Source organism: Thermobia domestica, chromosome 2 (assembly GCF_964235325.1).
Source record: "Thermobia domestica chromosome 2, izTheDome1.hap1.1, whole genome shotgun sequence".
NCBI classification, from domain to species: Eukaryota; Metazoa; Arthropoda; class Insecta; order Zygentoma; family Lepismatidae; genus Thermobia; species Thermobia domestica.
In genome coordinates, this window is record NC_137455.1 from 1,238,244 (window position 1) to 1,256,909 (window position 18,666).

General features: G+C 37.0%; 1 protein-coding gene across 1 annotated transcript; it reads right to left on the bottom strand.

Moving 5' to 3' along the window:
- Positions 1 to 430: 430 nt before the first annotated feature.
- On the bottom strand, positions 431 to 18,342 carry Der-1 (derlin 1). Its single transcript, XM_081738125.1, has 7 exons — positions 18,147 to 18,342; positions 15,463 to 15,662; positions 14,368 to 14,479; positions 10,549 to 10,640; positions 7,829 to 7,977; positions 5,778 to 5,888; positions 431 to 1,058 (listed from the first exon to the last, which is right to left on the bottom strand). Exons 2-7 carry the CDS (start codon positions 15,613 to 15,615, stop codon positions 914 to 916), a joined length of 762 nt encoding a protein of 253 aa, XP_081594251.1. The 5' UTR covers positions 15,616 to 15,662; positions 18,147 to 18,342; the 3' UTR covers positions 431 to 913.
- Between the last annotated feature and the right edge of the window lie 324 nt (positions 18,343 to 18,666).

The window sequence follows — 18,666 nt, forward strand, 5'->3', positions numbered from 1 at the left end:
ATCTCGCCAAGTGTGAAGTGCGCAGCGTGATCAATTTTTGCAGGAACAAGGAAAGGTCCATTTTGTGTACGGGAACGTAATGAGTCGGAAAAACGTGGCGAAGTAATGCCATATCTCCGCTCAAAGTCGCTGTAACACTCATGATGCAGACAGGAGTTGGAGCAGAATTTTTATAATCGTGGGATACAGAAACGTTTTCCGATGTTGAACGAATGTTTGGGAGATGGTGCCACTTATGTGGAGAAATAGATCTTGTAGCAGGGTATCCAGTATAGCTTTCTTTGCGTCCAATACATTTCTTGTTATATCTACTTCCCTGACAAGGCTCGTACATGCTTTGTTTTCAGACACAGTACGATTGGAGTGTCACTGCTTAATGAGGGGCTGTATGCAAATTGGTGGCCCTCTGTAAAATTAAAGAAAAGAACGGTCAAGATGATTACTGAGAATGCTTTATGAACACACTACGGAAGGACATATTTCATTCCATACAATCACTCAACTAAAAAGATAAAAGGTAAAACAGTATTCACTTCTTTATCTGAGGTCTCAATCGACACCACTATGTTGCAAGTATCGCAGAAACCATTTATTTAAGAATTAATTTAATTTAATTTTCATATTCTCTTCATCAAGAAACCCGATCATATTTTTTTAAAGACAAAAATTCTCTTCTTTCCAAAGATCAACCAATGTGTTAGGAAAACAAAAGCGTAAAATATACAGAAACAGAACAAGCAACAAGACATAAACAAGTCTTTACAATTTTCTCTTCCTCCACTACAAACTGATCAACCACAATTCTCAGTCTATTAATCGCTGTGCTTACTGCTTCGTAGGGAATGTTATTTACAGGCTATTCGCCGTCCAGAAGAAAGCTGAAGATCGAAAGTGGATATTTCACTGGTTACTCTCACTGTCCACCCAGCACTTGACCCCGACCCCAATTATGCCTCCCTCCTCCTCCACCTCCTCCACCACCACCATCTGCTCTCCGAGACGCTGGCGCCTGTCCAAATCCATGAATGCCTGGCCGACGATTCGGGAACCATTTGTACCTGGAATCATAAGGTTTATTAAATTTAGGTGAACCTACATTAAATGACTATGATGACAAAGATGCATTAAAACCTTTACAGGACGGACTGGGATGGAACACAGATTCCAACCAACTAACTTTTGTGACCCCCATGCTCAACCAGTAAAAGAAAAAGGAATTTTTTAAAAAAATGGAAAAATATACATTTTTTCGAAACTTGTGGGATTGTGGCAACACTATTACTTGTCGTACGCTGGAAAAATATTTTCATGTGTACACCATACATTGGCTACAATCATGTAAAAAATTTAAAAAATTAAAAAAAAAAATGAAGGGCGAACGTTCAATACAAAGTGAGAAAAAATTCCAAACGTGTTTCGTATGTGTTTCACCCCGTACATATTTTTCGAAATATTTTGATCTACCTTGACGCCCCTAATCGTCACAAAGATATAAGCCATACCTCGATGGAAAACTAATGGGACACAGGTGCCCCCGTGCCCAACTCGTAAAAGAAGAAGAAAAAAATTGGAAAAAATAATCTCGAAGTTGGCAACATCGTTACTTGTGCGCAAGAATAGCCATACATTGGGTATCAATAGTTAGGATGTTTGTTTATTTTTATTAATACCACTTTTTATGCTTGTAGCTCTTTTGGGGGGAGAGTTTCCATCCCTCAAATTCTGAGAGGAGGGGGAACTAAAAATATCCAACTTTTCCCCACTACCCTTCCGCTACTGGATCTCCGATGTGGACGAAATGTACACCGTTGGAAAGTTTCATCCTACCTGAAGAGGTAGAAACCTAAATCATGTCTCTAGGTTAATTAGGAGCAAAGCGATGGAGATTTAAACTGCTGACTCAGCTGCTGAGTCGTTCGTCCTGTATTAAACTTAGTTACAGAAGATAAAGCACGTGACCTACGGACACCTGCACAAGAGAATTTAACGACATGCAACAGGTAAGTACGTAGATTACTTTCAATTTATCTAGTTATTTCTAGAAGGTTTTCAGGGAATATACCGTACTTTCTTTAAATACATTAGTACGACCGAAAACTGGAAAAATCTCTTCTGGAATAGAAGAGCTATTACTATTACTCAGGTTGGGAGTGTACTAGATGCTACTTATGAATGTGCAGACACTTACACAGCGATAATCAAAAAGAACATCCTCACTAGAATATGTGATCTGATTGCCTCTGGATTTTTAATCTTTAAAAACATAAAAACCAAATATTCACGTATGGTCAATTCTGCTAATGGACGCTTATGTACACTCATGTCCAAAATGATTGTCTTCTTGTAAGAATATAATTTGAAAAAGATTTTGCAGGGTACTTTTAATACTGATACTATGTGTATGATTGGGAAATGTATATTTGTGGTAAATTTCATAGGAAAAGAATTATAAATACGAAAATTAGAATGAGTAAAACAAAATGTTGCTAAATGGACAAGAAAGTTTTATTTTCGTTTTATTGTTCTTATTTACTGCTCTTCTGACATGTTACGTATCGTAACTTTATATATATATATATAATAGAATAAAAAAATAACGAGAATAGTATTAGAGTTGCGTCTTAGTTTTCTTTTGTTAAAGGGTTAATCAGCGCCGCCAGCGGTTGACGAACTATACCATCATGTATGTGAAAGATGTGTAAGGCCGCTTCATACTGAAGTTGGTGATAGCAAGTGTAAAATATATCTAGTGTAGAATTGGATACTAAACAAAATCCACATTATTACGACGAGTTTGAGCAGATTTTGTAATGAGTTGTGATATTTCGCTCTTCTTATTAATAGAAATTTGATTACAACATTGATATAAGGTTGTTCTACGAATTAATACTAAATAGGAGGATAGAAAAAAAATGGATTTCTGTGACTCTGTGGACGTTTAAATGGAAGGTGTAAGTTTCATTAGAAGCATATGTTTGTGGTGGATAAAGACTCCAATGTTCAAGATTTGTTAAGTTATTGTACATTCGTTGGTTTATTTAATTCCTATAAAGATATATTCGTTCATAAGAGCTTATCATTTAACCCGAATGGAGAACTTAGTGATATATTTCTTAATGATCAGTTTTTTCAATCTGCTATTTCGCGGCAAGTAAGTAATTTTCCAAGTGAAAGAAAGCTTTATGTTATATGGTCTCCGCAATATTCTGATGAATTTAGTGAACTATGGTTTATCTCTCTCTGCTTCAGTTTCACAAGTTAATCAAACAAAACGTGGGGTGATTTCTCGACTGGGATCGCCTTACCCTATGCGACTGTCCATGCTTACTTCGGTAAGGTCACATGAGCACAGCGTAACAGACATGAAATTTGCAACATACATGTCTTTGCCGATTATACACATACTAACATTATAAGAAATACCGGGCGAATTCGTTATCAAATTATATTCCTACAAGAACATATTTACAGACATGCGACAATAGTCTTGGACATGAGTGTACATATTAATGATTTTTTAAAAAAAGTACTAAGCTTGTATCCTACAGTTTTTTTTTTTTTTGGTACAATTTATTTAATTTTGATAATCTCTGAGGTCTTTCTAAGTAATCCCTCTTTTGTTGCTATTGGTTTTCTTGAATTTTAATCCACGAAGGGGTCATTTTTCTAACTATAAATCTGACGAAACTTCAATCAATTTTTCGCAGTTTGTATTTCCTAGAATTTCACACAACTTTAATTTCGGACTTCAATCTTGAAAAATGACTTATAAGCTTATAAATGGCAGACACATATATACGAGGATATTCAGAAAGTAATGCCTCCAAGCCCACTACTTGGCCAACAGCCCATTACTACTGCATATATTCTGAATTGTTTATCAGTAATGTACTAATGTTTAAGCTATAGAATGTCACTTGTTCCACCTTCCTGTCTCTCCTTGTTCTATAAAGTAATGGAGCAATCCATGGCATCTAGTGGAGACGTTCGATTGAAACAGCTGGCTGTTATTGAATTTCTGACTGAGGAAGGTTGCACGCTTAGGAACATTCATTGTCGGCGATGAGTCATGGATACATCATTACGACCCGGAAAGGAAACGTCAGTTGATGGAGTACTGCCACACGTCCTCTCCTCCGCCAAATATTCAAAGTTGTCCCATCTGTTGGCAAAGTGTTGCTGACATTCTGCCTTATCCTGCCTATACTCGGGATTTTACGCCCTGCGACTTTTGGTTCTTCCCCAAACTTAAGGATCACCTTCAGGGCCAACACTACAGTTGCAACGCGGAGGTGGAAGCAGAGTTCGGCACTGGTGTCGCCAGCAGACACCACGATTCTTCGCCGACGGCATGAAAAACCTTGTTTCGCATTGGCGCAAGTGTTGCCCATAATGGAAACTACTGAAAAATAATGCCACCATTTGTAGCTGACATTGCAAGCTTTCCATTGATACCTCCATCGGTGCTATCTTCAAACAGAAATAAAGATATCACCTTGGAGGAACTACTTTCTAAATCACCCTCGTATATTACAAAAGTGTACAATAATTAAAGGTTCGTCATATTCATAGTGTTTGAGACCCTTCATAGATGAATATTCAAGAAAACGAATAACAGCGAGAGAGGAGTTTGTTAGGGAGATCTCAAAAGAGGATTGGCCACTTATATAAATTGTATAAATAAGGGAAGAAACATTCTTTCGATATACAAAGTTAGTACTTATTTTAACAGCCAATTCTGATTTATATTGGAAACCATACAGGCGTGGCGTTATATAACCCATTCTTTCTCACAGTACATGGTCTATATGTGTGAATGAATGAAACGAACAAACAGCGACTGGTCGTGAATCGAACCATGCCGGTGCGCTGATCTCTACGTTACCTACTCTGCTTATGGACAATATATACGTGAGTCAGGAAGCGAACTGAGTACTGTACTGATTGCACCAGCACGATAAGCGGAAACTTTGATCCCTTTTAACGTGCTATCAAATAGCATTTTAACCTGTTGTTTAGCGAGCCCATTCCGCAAAGTAAGGCCAACGGTACCTGCTGACTTCTTTTGTAAAAAAAAATCTGATTTCATCGAGTTACTTTCAAGTGTTCGTAGCTCAGGCCTTAGTTGACCGAGAGATACGAAACAAGAGGCGGACACACAAAATGAAACAAAGATTGAGAAAATATCTACTGGTGTCATCCCAACTGGCACATATCGGTAAAACCTGAACCATACATACAAAGAAAGTACTGCTATAGTGTGATGAAGCACGTGAATAGAAGAACAGAAATGAACTTTTATACAGAAACACTAACTTACACTGAAGTCACTGTGACTCACAACAGATTTTCTAGTGAAAACTTTGAAAGCATTCCTGCTTTCTTCCATGCTGGGTACATGACCTGCTCACCTGAGACTCTTAGACTTCATGATCCTAACAATGTTTGGTAACTTTCAGTCCATCTTAGTTGTTAATATCTTTCAACGACTTACCTGGTAGTCCTGTTATAAATACACAAAAACTGAATTGACGTCTCCGTAATATCGAGGAGTAAACACAATTGTTTCTTTTCATGTTTATCCTGCAATAAATACTAAATGACGCTGACTGTCACATCACAATTTTTTGCTAGACGTAATAAGTGCTATTGGATTTCGTTCGCGGAACTGACTTTGTTATCTGTTCACTTATGGCCTTTCTTTTGGAATACATCTTATTGTTTCATCAACTGTAAAGAGTGAAAACTTAACACACAACTTTGGGAAAGATACTTACAAAATTTGTGGTGTTTGAAGAAACTGTGTCCCTCCAAATTCCTGTGGATACGTGAACATGAGAAAAAAGTACAGGTGACCAACTAATATCCCAACGAGATCCATTACGCCTCTGAAATGATGGAAGACAGATTAACATGCCACATATTTTATCAGGTATCATATATTTAAAAAAAAAAAATAAAATAAAATAAAGTTTTAGCAAAAAATAAATGGTTTTACTCATTTAAACGTGAAAGATCTTCCATTTTTAAGAGTAATGCAAAAGAGATCATCTAATATACACGAAGGTCCTTGTTTATGCTCCTGGGTCTCAGAAATTTCCCCCGCCGTCATTTGCTTTTATCCAGATTATGTAAGAAAAAAGTAGAAGAGAGAAACCATTATAGTGCTCTCTCTTGTGAACAACTTCTTTCATACTGTTTTTCTTTTTTTTTTTTAAATGCCTTAGTATACGGCCTGTATACAGCGCCTCACTTTCACAACTTGAGGCAAGATTTCAGATCATTCTCACAACTTGTACAAAAACTTCAACTGAAAAATTGTTATAACTTGTGCAAACACCACCAGTAAATCTATCAAAGCTTTCATTTTTATTTACGGTACTTCCTTGCTTAAGGTACCATGTCTTCAACGTTAATTAAATTCTTATTATACAGGGTGTTAAAAAAATTTGTCACAATGTTTTGGGAACAGATACCTCACACCAAATTACGAAAAAAGTTTATATGGACCTGTGGTCGGAATTGCATAGTTTCGTAGTTATACGATGCCGAAAACGTAAAATAAATAAATAAAAATAAAAAATAAAGGTCCCTAGTTCCAAAAAAAATGAAAAAATGAAATCTTTGAGTTTTACGTCCCACGGTTATGCCGGTTAGGCTAAAGGAGACGGTAATGATGAATAATGAATGAAATGGTGGAATGAAGAAAGTGGGAGGAAACGGGAGAACCCCGAGAAAACCCACGCACACGGTGTTTGTCCACTACAAAGTTCACTTGGCGGGGGCTGGGATCGAACCCGCGACCCCAAGCACCAGAGGTGAACGTTCTACCACTGAGCCACCGCGGCCCGTCCCTAGTTCCACTACTATAGGACCGATCATAGTCAGGTCAAGAGATCACTGAGGAACTAGTACGTTAAGTATCCAAATATCCACCTTTCAGAACCTCCGGTACTTGCACAATCATTTTTAGAGAGGCTGTTGGGAAGTACTTGATAACTCTCCACCGATCTCTCTAAAAATTGGTAGGCACATACTGAAGCATTCTTAAACGTGGATATTTGGATAGTTCACATACCAGTTAGTTCCTCAGTAATATCTTGACTGGACCACAATAGGTCCCATAGTGGTGGAGCTATGAACTGTTGAAGTTCACTTGTTTCACGTTTTCGGCAGCCTATAATTCCAAAACTATATACACTTTTGAAGACAGGTCCATATGTACTGAGGAATCTGTTCCCAAAATAAAGTGACACATTTTTGTAACACCCTGTACAACATACGACCATTAATTGTAGAATGAAAACTAACAATTCCAAAGCAATTACTTTTCAAATAGTAGCAAAATATTTCTGCAAGAATTTAGTGAATAATAATAATAATAAAATGATTGTCATGAAATATTTGATACGCCCAATTTAAAAATGTCTTTTTTCCACTTTCTATGAATGTGTTATTCATGATTTTTAATGTGTTAATACCAAATTTCGACTAATTTATCCCATTTAATGTGTTCAAGTATTTATTTCACATTTTACAAAACTCATTTTGCTTATTTTACCCAGGTGTAGAAATTAATATAGGAGACATTTTGGAATTAGGCGACTCATTTGTCCTTTACAAGAAGAAAGAAGACAGATTATATATGCAAATCAGTGATAATGAAGCATTCCTAGAATAAAGGAAACTATGTTGTGGAGCTCTCTATCACAGAGCCACTATGATCTATTCCCTTAAAAGTACGATGGCAGTCAGTCCAATACGCGAACACTCTCTGGCTAATGAAGCGCACTGCCAAATAAATGAATAATAAACAGACATAACTTACCGTCCAGAGATGATGAGGTTGAAAGCGAAGAGCACCCAGGGCAGGTACATGGCTTTAAACTGCGAACCAAACCAGAAGTTGACGATCATATTTTTATGCAGCTGGCACCATACGTAGAGAACGCTTATCACCACGGCGTCCATCAAAAGCTGTATTTAAAAAAAAAAAAAAGGAAAAAAGTCAACAACAACTCTGATATTTCTTTTATACACATACACAGAGTTATACGTCTTTATCTCTCTTCGACATTTACTAGAAGCTTATCTATTTTTAGTGATAAAGTACAGAAGTTGATCCGTCTGTGTGTGTCCGATTTTGTCGTCTCACCTACCTTACGAAAAACCACGGGATCACTATCGACTGCTCTCGATGTAAGCACCACGTGTCTTGGCAATAGCCCTGCACTGAAACTTCCATTGTAGGAGGCTCCGTTGAAGTACAGGAACGGGAATCTTGAGTCACTCCTTCCAGCAGGCTTTCCAGAGATCACGTAAAGTGGTGACACAACGAGATGCAAGTGCTCTTTTCAGTAGGACAAACTCGCAAAAATCCATGAAACTGGCTTGAAGTAACTTCATTGTTACTTCCTGGAAGGGGATGCCGGTGTCTACTGCCATCTGTTGCAGAAATCTGTGCAGAACGATATATGAGTGTCTGATGAGGCCTCATCCATATGCACATGGACTTAATTTATTGCAATGCAGATTTTAAGCACCAGCTGAATCGTTAACTTGCCTTCATAGCAGTATTCCGCAACAACCAGAAATTCAAGAAACTTCCTTTCAAGATCCTTTCAAGATGATGGATAAGTCAGGATGTATTTTTGCGTCTTGTAGGATGTACGTTACGGCTCGAATTTTGCCACAATCTCATAGATAAAATCATGCTTCATCGAGTGTGGCGACAAACTCGCCCTTTCCCAGAATGGACGGCGTTCGTAGAGACGCCTGCTGTAGGTCTTCCTTTCCCTCCGATGGGCCGCGGTAAGGACATGTCTATGACTTTTAAATACTATCGGGAGCTTTGTCACGACGCTTTCTACTCCCCTTACTGGGTGATCAAAGTGCTAAAACGTCGTGGCGTTTATCCCGATTAATTATGTACATGATGATCATTGACGCTAATGTATATCCATTTTTCTTTTACCGTTTTTGAATCTGTGCCCTAGAAAACTTGGCGTGGAAAAGTGCTACGACGTAGCCTTTTCAAAGCTCTTCACCTTGGCAGCCATAATGCACACACTACACAGATTCGAATTTGGCCCGATATTAGAGGCCTTTGGCTTTCTCCTGCTGTTTGGATCAGTCGATTCTGTGAGCAGGGGAGAAGGTTTAGAATCGCACATATAAACGGATCAACCTTCTTATTCTGCAAAGTTGCGGAAATGAAACGTACGAAGACCAGCAAAAGTTGAAACACACTATATTTAATTGACAAATTTTCGGGGTCGCTGAGATAAACCGTGACAATTCCGATGCCGTTTAAATCCAAATTCAGACCCCATTGCCACTTTATATTCAAAATGAAACGTATTCTCCCCGTGCAAAGAACGGGTATTTTGCTAGCATTATATGTTAGTGTGCTAGCATTATATGTTAGTGTACGTAAGTTTTACTTGATAATTAATTCCCATTCATGCTATCACCATTACATTTTCTTTTTCTTACGTGTCTTGACAATGCTGCCAGTGAAGACAGCGAATATTCAACGATTCATGGCTTTTAATGAATTCGAACATCGTAAAGATGAGAAACGTCAGTGTGTACCCTTTTAACCTCCAAATAACTGGTACTGCAGTACGAAGGAAAATATCAAATAATAAATAATCTTCAGTTATTCTTTGTCCTGAACAATGGAACACAGTAAAGTTCCTGAAACTCGAATTCGATACGATAACCCGGCACTCCAGATAACTCGGTCACATCCTGGCAGGGCGAAGAAACCCCGCGCTCAGACCCGTTCAGATATCTGTCTTATAAGGTAAATTACTGTACAGTGTGTATTCATTAATTTTAATTTTCATGTATAGTAAAGATTCTATGCCTTCATAAAGTACGTACTTTCCTTTGTTTAAGGGTGATTGGGCAGTTTATTCTCTGTTGTATTCTCAAGCAACCAATACATACAAGTACACTACCGTATTTTCTGAGGAAACACTCCTACTTACTCTTTTTTTAACCTCATTCCCGATAACCCACCATTTTTACCAACTCGGCCACTCTTCGGTCCACATTAGGCCGAGTTTTCGGGACTCTACTGTATCAAGTTTGAACCTTTTTTTTTTTTTTTTTTTAAATAAATTTCTTTTGTGTATATATAAATGAAGTTATGAAGTTTCCGCCATTCCCCAATTTATACGGTTTCCCCAACGTTGTTAGGGTCGTCAAATCTAGGAGGCTTAGGTGGGCGGATCATGTAGCTAGAATGGAAGAAAGTAGAAACGCTTTCAAAATCTTGACGGGAAGACCATTAGGAATCGGAAAACGACCGTTAGGAAGACCTAGACGTAGATGGGAGGACAATATTAAGATGGATCTCGCAGAGATGGGAATACAAAGTAGAAACTGGATGCAGTTAGCTAAGGATAGAAGCCAGTGGAGAGCGGTATTGAACCTCCGGGTTCCATAGGCCATAGAGTTTGTTAGTTATATATAAATGAGAGAAATATAAATAGCAAATATCGCTAGTACTGTACAGGACAAAATGCTGTAAGGACTTACGGGGAACTCAGCAAGCAAGCCAATTATCACACAGCATATCCAGTTGAAAATCAGCATAAAAAAATAATCGGCTGGTCTGCCATCAAATATGCCTGAAAAAGAGAAAGAGAAATATGTTGAACACTTCCAGACATAAAACTCAAATATGGGAGATCCTACCTTGTATCTGGTGAGATACGCATTCTGTCAAACTTTAACAGATGCCATTATGTCACATTTTGTTGCACACATAATGTGTCTTGGGAATCTTAAAAGGGTTTTTATATTCCTGGTATGATTTGGTAACCGATTCTGTTACCTTCGGCAGTAGACAGCACTGAAAAGCTTCGGTTTCAGAACTAGATTTTACATTTTATTCAATTTAGTCCTTTTTTCCATAAAGATTAAAATTTTAATGATCATTAACTCGCAACTTGGCGTTATCAACATAAAAGCAATTTACGATGTTACTCTTAAGACGTCTTTCATACAGTTTGAACTGTTCCATTTCACTTCAGCTGCTTTCTTCTTCTTCCTTATTACAAGAAAAAATGAAATGAAATCTTTAAGTTAATTGTCCCACTGTTATGTCGGCTAGACTAAAGGAGACCGTGATGACGAGAAATGAATGAAATGAAGAAAGTAGGAGGAAACGGGAGAAACCCGAGAAAATCCAAGGGCATGGTATTTGTTCACCACAAAGCTCACTTGGCGCAACCTGGGATCGAACCCAAAACCCAATCCACCAGAAGTGAACGCTCTATCACTGAGCCACAGCAGCTCTCCCTTATTACAGGAATATAAAAATCCTAAAAGGATTCCTAGGGCACATTATAGGTAAATATTAGTTAATTCTATCAAATTGTTTCTATGTGCGCTGACATCTTTATCGATAACTTCTATTCGCTGCTATACCAAGTCATATAGAAGGTTCTTCCCTTCTGAGAGAAAAAAATTAAACAGTCATTTCTCCAAATTTGAAGAATCTGGAATTTAAAAAGAAAAAAAAATACAAAGTTGATCGCTTTACCACTATCTAAGGTTGTATTAATCCTGTTAATAAAACGAATTGAACAAATTTGTTGATGACATTAAAACTCTATCTGCCTACTGAAGAGCACGCACATCGAAACAATTTGATACAATGTCTGAGTTTAACTCGCCAGATATAAGGTAAGATCTTCCATACTTGAGTTACTTCCAAGAGTAACCAATATACATAATAAAATATTAAAAAACTTATCTCGTCTATATCTGAAAGAACTCATACATAACTGAAATATTATTATTCCGTTTCTATTGAACCAAAAATGACTAATTAAAACAGTTCATTTAACTGCAATTCTTATTTAAACTTTGAAAGTATGATTATCATAATGTAAACCCTTATATTTTTGTTTATTATTATTAATTACTACTAGCTGAACATGTGCTCTCTACACAGCACATCATTCACATATGAGCATTAATCTCCTTGTTATTCATCACAACATCTGTACATGTTCCTTTACAGACATAACTGAAAGACATATTGATAAAAATCGGCAAGGGATACACAGGGGAGAATTTACGATTACTTTTTCAATATCTCGCACCGTTTACAAGATTTGAGCCTACTTCCAGTTGGAGTTTCTAATTCATGTATAATCAATATTTTTCTTTCTTCTTGCATGCAGTATGTAATAAGAAAATACATTACATACACAATTAATTATGTCAGTGATGTATGGTGTTCATTGGGCAAAACACTCCAAACAATGAAGATTCATCTTAGACTGAAGAAATGGTTATCCTTCGCTTTTCATTATCATTTGGCCATGAAACGAACGCCTGAGAGATACAATACCAAGTATACAAATGTATGGTGTTGGAAGGTATAATTCGTAGGATATGATGCTTTACTTTCTTAAAATTTCAACATTTCAAGTATACTCCTACAAAACGTAATAAAGAAATAACGGCCATTTAAAAAAATACTCAATTAGAACTAAACAATCTACACAAAATTTGCTATGTCCCACCAGTTCTGAAGTAAAATCTGGCCTTTTTCTCAACATTTTCATTTTGGCACTTAGCACGGATTCTATAGTCAGTCTCCATTTTCTTCAAATGCCACCTTTGGTACAGGAAACACGAATTCGATTTCCAATTGAGTACATGTAGTTTGGATCTTGCGTAAAATTGCAGGTCCATGCTTTATATACTATTCGCAGGAAAGGTACGATCAAAAAAAAAAGAAATGAAATCTTTGTTTAACGTCCCACGCTTATGCCGGTTAGGCTAAAGAGACGGTGATAATGAGATGAGTGAAATGGTGGAATGAAGAAAGTGGGAGGAAACGGGAGAACCCCGAGAAAACCCACGAGCACGGTGTTTGTCCACCACAAAGTCTACACGGCGCGAGCTGGGATCGAACCAGGGACCCCAAGCACTGGAGGTGAACGCTCTACCACTGAGCCACCGCGCCCCCCAAAAGGTACGATCAACTACCAACAACCAATCTATTCAGTTACGAACATAATAAAGATGATCGTTTCAGATTTACGGCTAACCTTTACCACTTAAGATACATCACGATGCTACCACCGGTTGTGCTCGAGTTGCAAGCCCTGTCTGTTAGATATCGTCCTACATCTGAGTTTCCACTGAGGGAGAATTCGTTGAAGCAAAATTTGATCAAATTTGTTCTACTCCTCTTCACAAACTTTCCAAAGACCGTCAACGGGTCGTTTCAACACCGGGAACCACAGAAGTCCATGGATAAGCATCACAGAATTTCATAGGAATCTCTGTAAAAGGATTCAAGGAATTCCCGCTTCACATGCCCCTATGTATACCCCATTGTACGTAGACTCTGCTGTATGACGGGACGCCTTGTATTGGTGAATGACATCGCGAGATATGTCGCTACCATATACGGCTGAAATATTGAGATATTGTGCCTCTAGAATATTCGTTTGGTCATATACTGCAATGATTTAGAATTTTCATCCGTCTTGAGTCATTAATAGCAGAGCACGTACTCAGTCAAAACAACTAATCGAATCACAGGGACGACAGATCACACTCTGACAGATATCCCATGTCTCGTTCATAATCTCTACTAACTTCCAGTTATCGCCTGAAAGATGGTGTTCGTCCAGCTTTCGACTTCATGATATGAGAGGGACGATGCCTTATGCTATATATTGTATACATTTGAGCCTTATGCTTTTTCACTAGTTGTAACTCCCGGTCAGCTATGCGATTTAGGTCGTAGCTGCCCTTCTATTATACTTTCAGATGGTAAATTCTCACGTCGCAATAAAGAACGCATGCCTACGATGCCCAATACTGGAGGGTCCAGCACCAACAGGGGTGTCCGTTTTCTTACGATTCAACACAATGTTGATCCCTTTCCTTGACACACAGAAATCTTATCATACACTGTCTATTTATTTCGCTATAACTAAAAATTATGTCCGAAAGGGGCACAAACGTAGTCCTGCGAAAGGCATTAATTTTAGCAACAACATAACTACTCACACATAACAGCTGTCGTTCCTGCAACACAACTCTAGAACTATTCGCAATAATCTCTTGGGTTTAGTCCCAGGTTCTGCTACCTAACGATCGAATTTGTTACCATAAACCTGAAACAACCTTCTGTGTACTTAGAAATGATAGAGAAGATAACAAGATTGAAAATGATAAGTAACAACATCCTATATAATATAGATAATTTACATCCAACTTTTTTACTTTCTGTTCTAAAGCTTTGTCCACACCAAGAAACCACAATGTTAAGCAATAGAGTATATTACTCAAAAACGAATAGTACAAATGAAATAGGATCTTTACCTGTTTCAAGTCTTAAAGAATAATTATATAAAAAGTAGAGGTTGATCAAAAAATGGAATCCAGTGGATGGCGTAATTGGATAATAGAATAACGCTGTTACAGGTCGCCATATCTAGAAAAAACAAACACAAGCATTAAATAAGATAAAATATTTTGGAGAAATCATAAAAGCGACAAATAAGGGCTTATTTTAATCAACAGTCATTGGTACGTCATGTACCGTCCAATTGTAAACACTTCAAGATTTTTCCAACTAATGAAATCGCAATTCTTACATTTTATTATATTATTTCATTTATTATTATTATTATTATTATTATTATTATTATTATTATTATTATTATTTTCATTTGCTTACAGGATTCTTTGTTGGTTCTTTTTTCTCATAAAGTCACGTTTAGCTTTACAACCAGCATTAATTGTCGACAACACGACTATTCACTTTCAGAAGTTTATTACAACGAATACACTATAAAGATGATCTTAATTTTATAGTCTTGCTATGTACAAAATCCTTCTCAATTATAAAGCATAAATCCATGTTCTTATCAATCTCTGAAGCTTTTTGCAATGCATGACAATAGTTATTCAAGAAGGATCGCGGCTCTTGTCTAAAGGACGAAGTGGGTCAAATTTCGTAAATAAAGGAAAGGATAAAAAATGAAACGTACCGCGTAATCTCAGTATATATACATAAGTTAGTCGGTATTCGCTAATTGTGAGTGTTTTAGAAGGATCTTTATGATTACAGAGGTTATATCATGTCTGTAATAAGACTTCCTCGTAGAAGTCCTCAGTATTCCTGAAGTGCGTGGGATAATATAGTATTTCTAGTCGCTTATATACGACTACCTATTATTTATAGTAATATCTAATCACTTTAATCTAACAGAGATATAAGAACTTCACTTATACTTCCTTCACAATGCACAAAATATCACTAACTCTCTGAAATATAGGTTTCTTTAACAATAAAAAAGAAACAACAAAACGCAAGATGTACTCAACTGTTGCAAGGCTGCTAAGCTAAGTTTTATTTCTAAGATATTTGTTAGTAGCCAATACCCATGGAAAGAGAGTATCCCGATCACTTACCTGGAAATAATGTACAAATGGCTCATAAAACAACATGAGCGTAAAAGGTTTGACTAGTCCGAATCTTCCGAGTAGGGACAACCCCACTGTGAGTCCCAGCCACCATCTTGTGAACAGAGGCAGTCCTCTGAACCAATCTCCTAGGTCACTCATTTCTCTGTTGCGATTGGTTGCTGCTACTCCAAAAACAATTACGTTATCTGGAATCAACAAATTAAAATACTTCAGAAGACAATAGGCTTACATAAAAATTCTCCTCAGTTAATTAAACATTATTAATTGGTTATGAGCGTATGGAACACAAAAAACTAACCTGTTTTTTAAGCTTTATATTTCAGATACTTCCCACCGGTACACACTTCGTCGAGATTTAGCCTTAAGACTTTCTTCTATGCAGCTCTTTACAGTAACAATACTGCTGAATATATATACGAGGGTAAGTCAAAAATTATCCACAATGTAGCTATAACTTTTCTTACATTGTTCACACTGACCTATTTCATTGTTATGCTGTTGTGTTCATGCTATGAAAGTTTGATCCTAAATCTTTCATTTGTCTTCCTTTTGTTGCAGATAGATCATGGACGCTTCATTAGAAGTTTGCACCAAAGAGGAACAACAAGCAGTGATCCTGCTTTTCAGAAATCAGGAAACATGGTGGTCCTAGGTGTAGTTTATTTCGTTATTATTTTAAACATTGCATATTTCCTATTTTCATTAATTTAGGACTACGCTAAGAGAGGAAGCTGGCAAGATACTAAATTTATCGAGACTTCAAACCCGAAATATTACATATAATTACAGAAAGAATTACCGCAGGAACCATCATGATTTCTAACCGATTCCATAAATGAGAAACTGATTCTTCGGAACATTTAACCCTCGCACTACCTAGGTACTTCTTGTAACGCGGACTATCAGGGAAGGAGGGAGTCATTTTGTACCTACCTGTTTAAGATTAAATATATTTCGCAAAAGGAATATATTACAAAAAATCTACAGTGACTTAAGTGAACAGTACACAGCATACGACTAACAGCTATTGGCTTATGTTTAGCACAAAAGGTCTAGCAATTGTTTCTTTAAAAAAAAAAAAGTTACAATTTCGGTAATTTCTGTTCACATTAGGTTCGGTTAAGTTAGTTACATTATCTTAGTGTAGGGGTCCGGCAAAATTTCGCTTATTTCTACTAATATTATGTTACGTTATGTTAGGTCTACGCACTTGCATCATCCATTTCTCCTGTAAATTTTCTTTTTACGTGCCTCTGGACTCCTTCTGCCAAACATAACCCCAGCTATTTATTATGCTGTCATCTAGGAGTGACACTTCTATAAATGTCAATCCAACTACTACCAACAAGAAGGGGGGGGGGGTTCTTTGTGCCCACAACTTACTATAGAAGGCATATTTTTGGAACTGGGGGAGGGAATATTTTGCTTCAATTTCGTACTTTCTTGCTATATTTTCTGTATTTTTTGCTGGTTTAGGTAGGTTAGGTTAGTTTATGTTAGTTTGGGTTAGGATATTTGAATTTGGGGGACCAGAATTCTTTGCTTAAAATTCGTACTTTCTTCCTATATTTTCTGTTTTTGATGGTTTAGGCTAGGTTAGGTTAGATTAGAGTATGTTATGTTACTACTTAGTAATTACACTTAAGTGACATTAACTCATTCCTCCTGTAAACATGGTGGTTTTAACTGATTTTGGCCCACACTTTCAAAATTATCCCAAACAGAGAATTTATGAGACACTAACGTTGGATTGGCACCCCCGTACGGTATACAATTTAGATAACTTTTTTTTTTTTTCTAAGAAATGATTAGAAGAGTAATTAGAAAAAACATTCCAGTGGGCACAAAGTTACACCCGTTCCCGTTGGTAGCGCAAGGATTAAGGGACTATTCCAAGTAATCCATCCATTGAATGAAATGCCTAAAGTAAGGACTTCCCGGGCAAGCTTTACAATACATGGTCCAATCAGCAACATCGACAGGGCCTAAGTAGAACCGCTACAGAAGAGTAGACTAGAGTAGGGATAGTAGGGTCAGGTTAGCTTAGGGTTCGGTAAGTTTGGATCCATCTCCTTAAAATTAAGTCAATGTAATTTCTCGTGTCTGTGTACGGATACCAAATAGAGCGGGCATTGTAAAGTTCATCCGTAAACTTAACTTAAAAATTCAGTGCAGACTAAGAGTATGGGAACAGTTATTGAAAAGATTAAATGTCAAATCTCTTAATCCACAAAAGAACGGTGATTAAAGGAACAGCAAACATGTAACTCATGCATCAACCTAATTATAGCTTTAGTAAGTTTCCAAAATAGACTTCTGAACATTAGCTTTTGCGGCCTCCAAGGAACACAGAACGCATATTTCTCAAGTCTAATTTTACAAATAAATTACCATGTAAGTTACTTTGCCTAAAATATTACCGTGCTCTCTATATAACTATTCAATATATGGCATATTATTGTAATACTGACAACATTCGAGCTGCAAGATCTATAGCTGTAATTCAAGTACATATAAACTACAATAGAAATAGGTGTATCCTTCGCAACCGACAACTTTGAGTGCGTCTTGAAGATTAATTGAAACAGTAAATACTACAATACACTACTCTCGCGATGTTATCAATAAATACCTCTTGTTTACCGAAGACGTTCCGTAAGATTTCTTACCTCATTTATCCTTCTACTCATTCATCACGCAAACTGTTCGTTTAACAAAACTGCTTCATAAAATTACTAAATGGACTACTGATTTTTACCAGTTATATTATCACACGTGTCCCATCCTTCAATTGTGCAAGTTAACTTTTTCCCATTCCATCCGTTAGCTGACGACACGTCCTTCTACTAGTAATCCTGCAGTGAACACATTTCTTTTTCAGCAACTATATTAATTCATAAGACACTTTAATCATTCTGACCACGTGAGAGGCAGCGAAAAGCAAGTACCCTAATATAAAAATGAGCTGGTCAAGTATATGCACACCACATTTTACAAAATTTACAGGAATAATTTAATGTTCTACCTGGTAAGACATGTTTATAAAGAACAAATTTCTGCAGGCGGAAGAATTAAATAGTAAGTAATGCAATTGTATTTTGTTTACAAGTGTAGGGTTAATAGTGTAAAATTATTACAAGTGCATCATGACGGTTAAGGTTGGTTTAAAGGGACAAGTTTTGCCGATAG

Coding starts and splice junctions, on each gene's coding strand:
- Der-1 (XM_081738125.1), bottom strand. CDS start 15,615: ATGAGTGACCTAGGAGATTGGTTCAGAGGACTGCCTCTGTTCACAAGA. Junction 14,480..15,462: donor CATTTGTACATTATTTCCAG/GTAAGTGATCGG, acceptor TGTTTTTTCTAG/ATATGGCGACCTGTAACAGC. Junction 5,889..7,828: donor AACCTCATCATCTCTGGACG/GTAAGTTATGTC, acceptor CCATCATTTCAG/AGGCGTAATGGATCTCGTTG.